Below are 14,007 nucleotides of genomic sequence, written 5' to 3' on the forward strand. Positions count from 1 at the left end.
TATATAGATGCAACATTAAAGAAATAGAAAAAATATTTTTCCTTGTGATGAGAACCCTTAGGATTTACTTTCTTAACAGCTTTCATATATAACATACAGCAGTGTTAATTATTTTTATCACATTGTACATTAATCATTAGTACTTATTTATCTTATAACTGGAAGTTTGTACCTTTCAAATATTTTCATCCAATCTCCCCTCTCCCCACTCCCCGCCTTTGGTAACCACAAATCCAATCCCCTTTTTTTCTGTTTGTTTGTTGATTTGTTTTTGATGTATAAGTAACCTACAAAACTATGTTAGTTCCTGGTACCAACATAGTGATTCAATATTTTTATACATTTCAAAATGGTCACCATGATAAGTCTAGTTGTCACCATACAAAGATATTACAAAATTATTGACTATGTTCCCCACACTGTATATTTCATAACTGACTCATTTATTTTGTCACTGAAAGTTTGTACCTCTTAGGTTCCCTCACCTATTTCTCTCCTCCACTCACCCCCTTCCCTCTGGCAAACACCTGTTTTTTCTCTGTATCTATAACTCTGTTTCTGTTTGGTTATTTTTTTTTTTTTTATTTGTTCTTTTCTTTAAGATTCCACATATAAGTGAAATAATACACTATTTGTCTTTCTCTGTCTGACTTATTTCACTTTACATAATTCCCTCTAGGTCCATCCATGTTGTTGCAAATGGCAAGATTTCGTTATCCTAAGGTTCTATTTTTTCAAAGACAAAAATAAAAGCAAGGACTTCCCTGGTGGCGCAGTGGTTAAGAATCCACCTGTCAACGCAGGGGACATGAGTTCGAGCCTTGACACAGGAAGATCCCACATGCTGTGGAGCAACTAAGCCCATTGCCACAACTACTGAGCCTGCACTCTAGAGCCAGCGAGCCACAACTACTGAGCCCACATGCCACAACTACTGAAGGCCACGTGCCTAGAGGCCGTGCTCCGCAACAAGAGAAGCCACCACAATGAGAAGCCTGCGCATGGCATCGAAGAGTAGCCCCTGCTCACAGCAACTAGAGAAAGCCAGCACGCAGCAACGAAGACCCAAAGCAGCCAAAAATAAATAAATAAATAAATTTTTTTAAAAAAAATTAACCATTCATTTAAAAATAAATAATTAAAAACAAGATTACTTTATTGTTTTCTTTGAAACATACTTCCAGTATACTTTTTCTTATATTGTACTTAGGTTTTTTTCCCTAATTTAAAATAGCTTTGTCATATTTTTTCTGATAAAAACAGTATGGTTATTGTAAAAAAAAGTCAGACGCTATAGAAAAAATAATTTTTTTAAGAAAATTCACCTAAATCCCACTACCCAAGATAACCATTTAACCACTACTGATGGACCTTCTTCCAAGCATCTCTCAGATAACTATGCCTACACGTATATCACTTCACAGTCTTTTTGCAGCATTCAATGGCTGTAGATTTATTGTACATTTGCAATGTGTGAGGCTTTGTGCTAAGCACTCAAGGGCATTAACCTATTTAAGAATAGCAATATTATAAATTAAGTAGAATTATTATCTATATTTTATAGATGAGAAAATTGAGGCTAGGAGAAGTTAAGTAATCCACTCACAATCCCAAAACTTAGTGATAACAGAGTGAAGATTCAAACTCAAATCTGTGAGATTCCAAAGCCTAAGCTTTTAAGCAGTGCCCTATGCTGTCAGATATTCTCTGATGCACTTACTACTCTCTATTGATAGAGTCTCTAGGTAATTTCCTTTCTAAACCACAGACCACACAGCAAGAAGAATAGACATGTCTTTGAACTTTTTCTACTTTTCTGTGTATCTCTTTGTCATCAGTTCCCTACAGAAAGTTTTCACAAAACAGTCTCTTACTTTCATACATACTGCTTTCTTAAAAAGCTGTGCAAAGGTTGAATATGTAAAAATGAAGCTTGCTGGCAGATAAGTGCCACATAAGATACCTCTCAATGGTCGTTGCTTTTCCACTGATCTGCAGAGCCAAATTTGTTACGTGAAAGTCAATTTATACCACTCAGACTTTGGAAGGGCTTCCATTTATGGTATGTATTGACATGCAATTTTTAATTTATTTTATACCAGCTCAATGGTTCTCAGATATCATGTTTTGTATCCCTCAGTTAGAAAACATCTTTCTAAATCAGAACACCTAGATCCATGTAGTTTGTTGGTCAGATACTCCATGTTGCATGTATGTGGATTAATGGTTCATTAACTTGTTCCTTTACTAAACTCTCACATGGTTTGGAATGTGTTGTTTTGATTAATTTTAGTAAGTGTTCATTGTTGTGTATTGGAAAGGCATGGTCTTGGACATCAGATAGAAGTGGCCACAAATACCAAGTCCGCATTTTTAATAATTGTGTAAATGTGAGTGAGGCACTTTGCATTCCTGAACTTCAGTTACCTTATTTTGAAAGATGCTTTAGCATTCTTCAAACACTATTGAGAATACATGATTATGAAATAGATGAACGTAAAATAAGTAATCAATAAATTTGTTTCCTTCCTTCTTAAAAAAAAAAATCTATGGATATTTATTTATAACATATGAAACTGTGGCTTATAGTAAGGTCAAAATAGGGCCTAAATTACCCTCCCACTAATAAGGTATGAAAACACAAGTTTTCCCAGATTAACCAATACTGGGTTTTATCAATCATTTTAGCCATTGCAAACATATAGGTGAAAGGTTAATGTTTATATCTTCCTCAGTTTCAATTGCTTTGACTACTAGTAAAGTTGATAATATTTTACAAATTGCCTTTCAGTAATTTTTGCCCATTTCCTTTGGAATGTTTGTACCTTTCTTCTTATTTGTGAGAGTGTGCTGTCATATTTATTACAACTATTTTTCTACTAAATTTCCTGATTATTGCAATGTTATTAATACATAAAAAGTGAGGGTACTAGGTATATACTGGTTTATTCACTTTCACAGGAACTACACATACTTCCTGCAAACCTCAAGAGTGCCTTTTCTAACAGAAAACCTCAGCTTAAAAATACAGATAAAATATTTTAGTTTGCATATTTCTTGTGCAAGATCTAGACCAGGGGTTTCTCCATGAAGGGAAAGTATCTTGTTGCTCTGACATTTTGTTTGGGGACTCTCATTAAATCCATAATGAATAGAACACTGCTTATTACTCAGAGCTCTTCTACTATGTGTTCCTTACTTATTAATTAGGTGACTTATAAAGAAACACCATTTAAATGGAGTACAAGAAACTATGCCACGGATACCAGTAGAGGCTCTACCACAAACTAGTTTTGAGGAATCAGCCAACCAGTGACTTTCAGTGACTCAGTGCTTCTATCTTTACTTTCATTAACCTCTTGGAAATATGATGGAAGCTGGTAGTAGTATGTCTACAAAATACTCAGATAATATACAAAGTACAAGTGTAATTTGTAACCATGCTCTTTCTCTTTTGCCATGTAGATCATAGTATGTCAGACAATAATGCAGGTAAAGAAGTGAAATTAAGGAAATTAGGTAGCTCAAGGGTACATTTTTATGTTCAAGTCCAGGATAATGAAAAGGCAAAGAGGAGAGGGAGAGAGAGAGAGAAAATAGTACCTAATATGAATTGAGTGAGTAGCCTGTTTGCACTCCCAAGGGTTTCTAAGCAGAGTTTTGCAGGTATTGCCAATGGGTGCTGTGAAAACAAGTGGCCTTCATATTTTGATTTTCAAGTTGCCACCAAAATCTCTCCTGACCCAAAGCAATACTCCCATGATTCTGACATAATATCAGAAATCCCTCCATTAAAGTCATTTACTCATAAAGTTATTCTTTCATTCAAGAAAACCAGTTTTTATTATGTGTAAGATACCATCTTAGAAATAGGGGAAAAGAAAAGAATAAGGTATGACTCATGTTCTGGTGAGTGATATATATCTATATCTACATACATATAGATATATATCATAATCCATTGCAACATGACCTGTACTATCATAGCTTGATTAATTACTTGAAAAGGAACATTGAATCTCCAGGAGCCACAGACAATCCTGGGGTGCATAGAGCATACAGGCTCACTCTCAGATATTAACACTGAATTATGGTTAATACATTACATAATAGAATGTCACTCTATGAAGCAAGAAGGTCCCTAAGGGAGCTCACAGAGAAGATAATTCTGAAGAAAGAACATGGGAAGATTGGTTCTATTGGCATTTCCCCAAGTGTTTTATACCAAACACTAGTTTTGAAAGTTATTCTATGAAAAAGGAAGATGGAGTCCACTTCTAATAAGCTTGGAAAATGTTTGTGTATTATTAAATCACAGTATACATCACCATATTAAAAGTTCTGAGAAGACCTGCAGTAAAATTTAGCTAACCCAGCTTTTCCTAAATATTTTTAACTTACAGAACCCTTTTTCATAGAAGACTTAAACAAACTGGAGATGTATTTTAGAAATACTAATCCAGTGCATTGGTATTCTGTCTAGCGAGGGCCATACTAAAAGTTAGGTGTGATAGGGGTGGGTGCTAAACATAGCACTGTCTAAACTAGTAAGCACAGGAGTCATTTTAGGTTTTGTTTTCCTTTTTTTCAGAAGGCTGACATTTTGGCCACAAAGTCTACCATAATCTTAAAATCCTCTGTCATGCAGAATTCAAACACTTATGGATTTCCTAAACTGGATGTCAGGTAGCCTCAATCTGCCTGAAAAGAAATATAGCTGAGGCCTGACATCCATGCCAGCAGCCATCCTAAGGAGCATTTCCTTGAGAAGCCACATACTGTAATGGAAACCATGAGCTGTAAAATCACATCGTTCAATCTTATCTTGATCCTGGTTCAGTTGATACAAGATGTGTTACACGAAGAGAATCAAAATCCGCCCCACCTCGCAAACATCAGAATTAGAAACAGAACATATAACTTGTCTGGATCATAGGAGGGACTCAATAAATGGCAGTGATTACAGTCAAAAGATAGTCACTGAAACCAACACAAAGACTCTGAAACTAGAACCAAGACAGCCAGAAAAGTTGGTGACAAAGAGCGGAATGTGGTTTTTATCAGAGATTATGATTTTATTTTTATGAATACTAACGATTGATTTTTTGGAGTCAGCCAAACCTATGATCCTCTGTTTCCCTTACCTGATCTCCTCCCCATATTTGAAATACCAGGAGGAAGATGTATGTCACTAGACAACTTTGACCTCAGGCTGGAAGACATTTTCATCTTCCCAATGAAGGATCAGTCACAAATACAATAAGACCTCTTTATTGTGGAATAACTAGTGTGTGAGTGTTATGGATGACCTAATTCTCTGATTAATGAAAACAATTTTTAATTTTATTCTTTATTGAAATTTTTTCCAATTTTTTTTCTGATAGAGCAGAAGGAAAAAAACTGAATCCTTAATGACTGAGCCTCAGTCAACACATTTCATATTAGTGCCACAGACCAATAACCGATACACAAAACCTAGAAGGATTCTGACAGTGTATGCATTACCTTAAAGAGCCTATGATACTAGATTGAACCTGAGTGGGTTCCCAAAGTTGATTGTTAAAAACAAATTGATCAAATGTTGTCTTACCAGAGTCTTAGCCTGGATATTCCATACAAAAGAGCAGTTACCATCCCACTCCTAAAATGTCTTGTCACCTGCTTTATTTGGACTCATAGCTCTTATCATCACCTTTGACACGTCTTTGTATATTCTGTGTATTGCTCTTCTCTCTCTACTAGAATATAATGTCCTAAGAGCTGAGACTGTTTCAGTCTTGAATTTTCAGTGCCCATAATGTAGGAACTCAATAAACATTTATTAATTAAATAAAGGAATAGAAACTGATTTTCTTTTCATTTTCTTCTAAGAACAAAAAAGAGAAGCCCTGTTCAATTTAACTTGGAGCAAACCACTATACGCTGATATTATCCTAGTATCATGAAAAATACGGAGAGGGAAAAGCTTAAAGTTTATGGGGACTAGAACAGATCTTAAAAGTGATCTAGCCAATCCACTATCTTTTTATGAATGGGAAAACAAATTACACTTATGGATACACACAGTTCAATGCATTTTGAGAAATGAATACCCCTCTGTAACTAGTACCACAAGACATAGAACATTTCTGTTACCCTTTGTGTCCTTTCCCACCCAATCCTCTCCATCCCTGGGCCCAGGCAACAACTGATCTGCTTTCTGCCACTGTAGATTAGTTTGCCTGTTCTAGAATTTTATATAAATGGAAACATACAGTGTGTAATCTTTTGAGTCTGCTTTCTTTTACACAGCATAGTGTTTTCAAGATCCATCTATATTGTTCCATGCATCTGAAGTTCGTTTAATTTTATTGCTGAATAGTATTTCATGGCATGGATTTAGAACAATTTGTTTATCTAGTCACCTGCTGGTGGACATTTGGGTTGTTTCTAGTTGTGGGCTTTTATTAATAAAGTTGCTATGAATACTCTTAAAAAGCAATATTACAGTTATGGGCAACACCAGGAAACTAATGCCTATTCAGTCACATCCCTCAGGCAGGGCTCAGTGGAAGTCAGAAGAGTGACCCCACCAACAAAAAATGTGATATAGGGCTTCCCTGGTAGCACAGTGATTAAGAATCCACCTGCCAATGCAGGGGACACGGGTTCGAGCCCTGGTCCAGGAAGATCCCACATGCCACGGAACAACTAAGCCCATGCACCACAACTACTGAGCTTGCATTCTAGAGCCCATGAGCCACAACTACTGAAGCCCACGAACCACAACTACTGAAGCCCGCATGCCTAGAGACCATGCTCTGCAACAAGAGAAGCCACCGCAATGAGAAGCCTGCACACTGCAACCAAGAGTAGACCCTGCTTTCCGCAACTAGAGAAAAGCCCACGCGTAGCAACAAAGACCCAATGCAGCCAAAAATAAATAAATAAAATAAATAAATTTTAAAAAATAAAAGAATAAAGAGATGAAATTGACAAACATGAATCATTTTTTCAAAAATGTGATCTATATGGGGGAGAATGATTAATGCATTTCTTTGTTTGCTTTTCCAACTACACAAGACAGAACCCCCATGGAAAAAGTGTGCAGTGATAGGTTCATGTGGTGGATGCATGCTTGCACACTAGTCTTCACCCCATCACCTGCAGGGGCTCCTTTTCTGCTGATCCTCTTCGCAGTTCACTGCCTCCAACCAGGACAGACATTAAAGTAAAATTAAGTATGAACTGCATTTTGACCTGGGGAATACACACAATTCTAACTCATCTACTTCCCTTCTTTCTGTAAATGACATTACTCAAGTAACTTTTAAAAAATTCAAAGTGTTGATCATCATATTCTTTTTAAAAGTTGTGATTAGTACCCCTAATTTCATTATACATTTTCTTACTTATGGTATTTTAATATGTTCCATAATAAGCCATAAATGTAAAGCTGTTCCCGAAAATTTCCCTCAAGTACCTATAAAAGTTTTATACTCCCCTTTGCTGCTTAGCTGAGTTTACAACTTACCTTTTCCTTCTCTTTATGACCATGATTATTTTTCTTTGGGTCACAATCAATAGTCTACAAAAATGAGTCACCATATTTGCACCAATCTCTACACTCCCAGAGCCTCCCTTTTTTTTTAGTTCTTGTTTCTTCTTTCTTTCTTCATGTCACTTATATTATCCCTGCTGTAGGAATTTACTTAATCCTTGTATTATTATCTCCTATTGGAATAAAGCCCATTAATTTCTCAGTTTACCAACAAAACCAAAGATGGAATCATCCTCCCACTGTTAGAATCAGTTGATAGTCCTAACATTTAAAAAATAAATCTTTAGGTATTCAGCATCTGGATTTTTCTTACATAGTCAAAATAAATTTGTTGGGGGCAATTACATTTGCATAACTGACATGAAAGGAGTTTAATAAATGTGTAAGCTTCACGTATTTCGTGCCTAAACTGTTAGTGTGAGGAAATGCTAACACTTTTATTAAACAGTTTCTAGAAGTGAATGTATGAATGTATTGAAAGAAGGTAGAAAAAATTACACGTGCACTTTAGGTATTTCTGGCAGGGATATCTCCACCAAAAAAAAAAAAAAAAGAAAGAAAAGAAAAAAACGGTGCACATATAGAAATTCAAGGAAGCAAATATCAAAATGAAGAAGACTTTTTTTTCTATTCAATGGGGAGAAGAGAGTGAATTAATTATTCAGGTGTTATGCCTATAATGGAGATAGTTGTTGAAATATATTAATGTTGGGTTTTTCCCTTTCCACATTGGTGTCTGCAGTGGGTATTTGCCAGAATGGTGGCAATATGACTTCCTATGTCTATGGACATTCCCATATCATAGTCCTTTCTCCCAACGTAGAGTCCTGAGTCCATCTCCAACTTGTCATTGTCATATGGCTTAGACTGAACCAATCAAACTACCGCTACAAGTTTGGATTTGGAAGAGATTAATATGCAGATAGAATGCTCCACATGGAATCCATGTGTTGGGAGAATTTTATGACTGTGGACAAAAACCACAGAGTTTGTTTGTTTTTAATTAACTGACTTTATTTTTAAGGTCAGTTTTAGTTTCATAGCAAAATTGAGCAGAAAGTACAGAGTCCCCATATATCCCCTTGCTCCACACACATATATAGCCTCCCCACTATCATCACCCCACACCAGAGGGGTCCATTTGTTCCACTGATGAACCTACATTGACACATCATCACCCAAAGTCCACAGTTTCCATTAAGACACACTCTTTGTGTTGTACATTCTATGGGTTTCCACAAAAGTACCCAACATTTACAGCTTCATACAGAATAGTTTTACTACCCCAAAACTCACTTGTGCTCCACCTATTCATCCCTCCCTCAGTCTAAATTTCTGGAAACCACCACTCTTTACTGCCTCCATAGTTTGCCTTTTCCAAAATGCCGTATAATTAAAATCATATATTATGTAGTCTTTTCACATTGACTTCTTGCTCTTAATAGTATATTTTTAAGTTCCTTCCATGTCTTTTGTGACTTGATCGCTCATTTCTCTTTACTACTGAATAATATTTCATTGTATGGGTGCAGTACAGTTTATTTATCCAGTCACCTGTCGAAGGACATCTTGGTTGCTTCCAAGTTTTGGCAATTTTGAAAAAAAGCTATTAAAACATCCATATGTAGGTTGTGTGTGAGCATATGTTTTCAAACTCATTTGGGCACATTCCAAGGATAGCAACTGATAGATCATATGGCAAGACTATGTTTAGCTTTGTAAGGAACTGCAACCAAACTATTCATAAGTGGCTGTGCCACTTTGCATTCCCACCAATAACGAATGAGAATTCCTGTTGCTCCACATCCTTGCCTTAATTTGGTGTTGTTAGTGTTTTCAATCTTTACCATTGTAATAGGTGTGTAGTGGTATGTCATTATTATTTTAATTTGCAATTTCCTGATGAGGTATGATGTTGAGCATCTTTTCCTATGTTTATTTTCCATTTGTATATCTCCTTTGGTGAGGTATTTGTTAAAATCTTTTGCCTGGGTTATTTAGTCAAGTTGTTTGTTTTCTTATTGTTGAGTTCTAAGAGTTCTATGCATGCTTTGGATAACAGTCCTTTATCAGATATGTCTTTTGAAAATATTTTCTCCTAACCTGTGGCTTATCTTCTCCTTCTCTTGACAGTCTTTCACAGAACAGAAGTTTATAATTTTAATGAGCTCCAACTTAATTTTTTCTCTTAAGGGGCAGACCTTTGGTTTCATACCTAAAACAAAAATCATCTCCAAACACAAGGGCATCTAGATTTTCTCCTATGTCATGTTCTAGATGTTTAATAATTTTGTGTTTTACACTTGGCATATGATACATTTTGAGTTAATTTTTCTTGAAATGTGTAAGGTCTGTGTCTAGATTTTTTTTTTTTTTTTTGCTTGTGGATACCCAGTTGTTCCAGAACTATTTGCTGAAAAGATTATCCCTTCTCCCATCATACCCACTCTAAGAAGAGTTGTACATTACCACTCTCTTTCCTGAGGCTGAGATATCACAGAAAGTCACTATCTGAGATCAGGCTCAGTTTCTTAATAACTGTGTGCTCTTAGCCAAGACAATCAATCTCTCTGTGGCTCAGTTTTCTTACCATTTAAATTTCAGTGACAGTTTTAGACTCGCTGTATTGTTACATCTAATATCTATGAACAAATATAATACTCTACAAGTATTACAATCACAGTGGAAGAATTTCCTAGTGAAGAGAGAAATATGTGACAACATCTTTCTTCAAACTAGCTAAGGATGCATCTTTCATTTCCTATTTAATAATGGTAACGCATACTTATATATAAATTCAGAAAAATTTTAGAGAACGTTCTTAGTATAATTCTTCCCTTCTCTCTGTTATTTCTATTTCTTTATCATGTCCATATTATTACCTATTTCAAATCCTGTACTGCAATTGGTTTTCTTACATCATAGTGTCATCTGCTGGGCTGTGAGTTCCTGGAGAACAGAAGTGGTGTTTTAATTATCTTGACATATACTAAGCTTAACAAGCTGCCTGTCTTATAACAAGTACTCAAAACTATTTGCTGAATTGAACCTCCTGTTAATAAAGTTTATTTTGTGTTATACATAATTTTAGAAATATGAAAGTATAGAATGAAGGATATAATGTAATTTGTTATTCATCCCAAAAATATTAATTGACCCCCTCCCACCATTCTATGCTAGGCAAGGGGACCTGGTGTCATAATTCACACAAGCAGCTTCCAGTCTAAATACAGGATTGGGGTGAGGGAAGCACAGACAGGCAAAGGAGTAATTTCAATATAAATTGGTAAGATTTAGGTTAAAGTTAAGTATAAGATGCCACAGAAGCACAAAAGAGGGGTTGCAGTCAAAATTTGTAAAATACAAATTAATATTGTAAGATTTCTCCTTCTTAGATTATTTCATTGAATTGAATTGAAGTCCAAAAAACCACAGGGTTATTGTTAGTAGACTCAGGTCTTACCTAAGTGATTCAAAGCATCCAATCAGTTAGTTAAAAGTTATGTGCACTATTTGGTTGAAACCTCTTAGCCTTACCTAGCTCCCTTAGATAATGTGATAACAAGATGTGTATACCTACATTCTTCCACATATATTATTATTATCTTTTGAAAACCTCTAGAGTTTGGAAGACATTTGGGAAATGCAAGTACATGTTCAGTCAGGAAATTTGCCTTTCATCTTCTGTGACTTTGCTAGGTTTCACCCCTCATAAAACAAGTGTTTTCTTCTTAGTGTTTCATTTAAGACCAGCTTTGAACATTATTGTAGGCAAATATCAATGAGAAAGGACAGATGACACCACCCTTTGCTAGGAGGCACTGTGTTAATCATTTCCTCTCTGGTTCACTAGTTGGATGACTAGAAGTAAGCTGATTCCAACAAGCTGCCCTCAGTTACCCTCTGAAAATACTTGACATTGCTGATTGTCCACTTATGACTAGTAAAACAGTCCTTTCTCTTCCCTTGAAACTATCTAGGTCTGATCAGCTCTTAACTATTTAAAGTCAGATAGAGTGGATGTATACATCATCAGCTACTTGGATAGTAGAGTCATAAATATGAATCAAATTAGCAACTTAATAAGAACAGGAGGGCATGAGTCTGGGGTGCTAAGTGACCAGGTGAAGTAACGTTAATTAAAACGTTACTGCAAATCATGAACACATTCAAAGAATGTTCCAGGTGACAGTGTTTGGAATGTTAAAACCTTATTGGCAAAACAAAAAAGCATGACTTGTATGATAACTAGAGTAGTGACAATTATGGAAATCACAGAAACGCAGTGAGATCATTGCCCAGTTTGAGGAGAACTGATTTTTGTTTGAATAAAGTATCTTTTCATCAAAAGTCTAATCTTTGCTACTTTGGCAAATGAAAGAACTCACAAGTTATATATTTTTTTTCTTTCTTTTACAGGAGATCAAATGGGACACAGAGGTATGAGAATTTGCTCCAGATCAAACTTGAATGAAGCCACTTTTTGAGTAGTGAACCCTCAGAATGGGGCCCCAATAGCGGTTGAATCATTTTCTCCTTTATTCCATAAAAATAGAACTCCATTATGAAGACAGGTTGAAATAGATTTTAAATTGTCATTGTCACAGTTGTCACCTATAACTCATGTGTAGAGAACCATTTTGTGCTAGAACCTAAAAATGATGAATATAGCTTTCATCTCTAATGAACACTGACCAAAATCTCTCCCATCATGGCTATCATCAAAAGGAGGTACAGTTAAGACAGAAATGGAACACAAATGATGTATTACTTTTCCCAATATGTAATGAATAAACTTTGGGACCGTTCTTAATAATAAATATGTATTAATTACAGCATCTAAATGAATATGAAAGACATTAAAAAATATTAAAAAAATAATTTGATTCATGCAGCACTTTTATAAAAGGTGAATATAATGTAATTAGTCCATGAGCTTTAAAGGGAAATGAGCTGGCTGGCTAGTGAGGGGACAAGATGCCAGAGGGTCACTACGCAGTCAGGGTCACAGCTGTATTGTTGGGTTGTTGGGCTCCTGTAGGCTTGGTCTGGCTCACATTTCTCCTGCTGGACTTGTCTATTGTTCGGACTGCTTTTTTCACCCATTCAACTTGTGGATCAGCACAGACTTTAAGGCCACGTCTGGTAATAAATCTGCAATGCAAAGAAAAGATAGACAAAGTTAGTCACATCCTCAAAGTCTTGGAACCAGAAGTTAAGATCAGATCATATATAAGAGATCTTGTGCAGAAATGACTGGACAAAACAGTCTTTCAGATTCAGGAGAATATAAATGAAAATCTTTCCTCTGCAATCTATTTTCCCATAAAGGAGAAATAGCTCCAGGTAATACCCAGATCCCTGGTTCAGCATAAACTGCAGGCTCCTTTTCTCATCATTGCTACCAGGTGATGTAATTAAACTGGACATTTGAGGCCATCTAGTCCAATTATTACATATCATCTTCTTTTTCAAATTTAAACACACTCATCTTATTTTCTGGACAAAAGGTGATTTGTTTATCATATTTTGGGAGATAAAGTTGCAATTGTGTGTTGGGAAGAGTTGCTATTCTGAAGATGAGATCCTGGGAAGAGAACAGTACCATGTAGGCTAGTTGTTGACACTATTCCTTGAGATATGGCAACTGATAAAATATGGCACTCTACTCCAGCACACCATAAGGGCAGAGAAAGGCAGGGAAGGGGAAGGATAGGAATGGAGGCATCCCACACCAGTGTGTCTCTATGGTCAAATCCTGATCTGAACCATCCCGCTCTAAACCTGACCCTCAGGACTGAGTATATTATTCATCTAGTTCCCAGTTAGATTCTTCTGCTAAGATAAAGCAGAAAGGAGGGTGATATTCTTCACTTGGTTGCCAATTTTTTATCATAAACATTGTTTGGGACTACATAAAGGCATGGTTAATATGGAAAAACAAAAGGACTATTGGCTACATTGAGGTTTTCCTCCTTGTTGACATTTTTCCTGAGGAGGGCAGCATTTCTATATACTGTGTTCCATCAAGATCATATTTGGGAGAGAGAAACTCACATCACTGCTTTCATGGAGCCCTCCTTGATGGTGTAGGTCTTGATGTTTTTAATTGGCAGTCGCTGGGTAGTCAGACTCACACAGATGGTCTTTTCTAGAACTTCACTCCCCACACCTAGCAAAGAAAACCATGCAAATAAAAATAAAATATAATTTCTAATACTATAAATGTTAGAATGCTATAAATAAAACAACAAAGAGTGACATGATAAAGAATAATTTGGGAAAGGAACACTAAATATGGGAGAGGTAGCTCATTTTTGACTGAATACATAAAGGCATTCTCATTTTAAATGGTAAAATGTAAATTATGTAAAAGAAGTAGTTCATAAAGTACTCATCCTCAATAGAAATGGTCCAGGGGAATAAACTTTTTAAGTGTAGAGAACATCTTACATTCGGGAAGGGAA

General features: G+C 35.9%; 1 protein-coding gene across 2 annotated transcripts in view; it reads right to left on the bottom strand.

The window, feature by feature from the left end:
• Window positions 1-7,172: 7,172 nt before the first annotated feature.
• Window positions 7,173-14,007, bottom strand: part of LOC309609441 (lymphotactin-like) — a 99,537-nt gene continuing 92,702 nt past the window's right edge. For both annotated transcript variants that reach the window (XM_082350943.1, XM_082350942.1), the window contains 2 exons: window positions 13,598-13,712; window positions 7,173-12,694 (listed from right to left, as the gene is read on the bottom strand). In XM_082350943.1, the coding sequence (XP_082207069.1) occupies window positions 12,532-12,694; window positions 13,598-13,712 (278 nt within the window). In that variant the 3' untranslated portion in view covers window positions 7,173-12,531. The remainder of the gene's footprint in view (window positions 12,695-13,597; window positions 13,713-14,007) is intronic.

Source organism: Balaenoptera borealis (genome assembly GCF_965194805.1).
Source record: "Balaenoptera borealis genome assembly, chromosome: 1".
Lineage (NCBI taxonomy): Eukaryota > Metazoa > Chordata > Mammalia > Artiodactyla > Balaenopteridae > Balaenoptera > Balaenoptera borealis.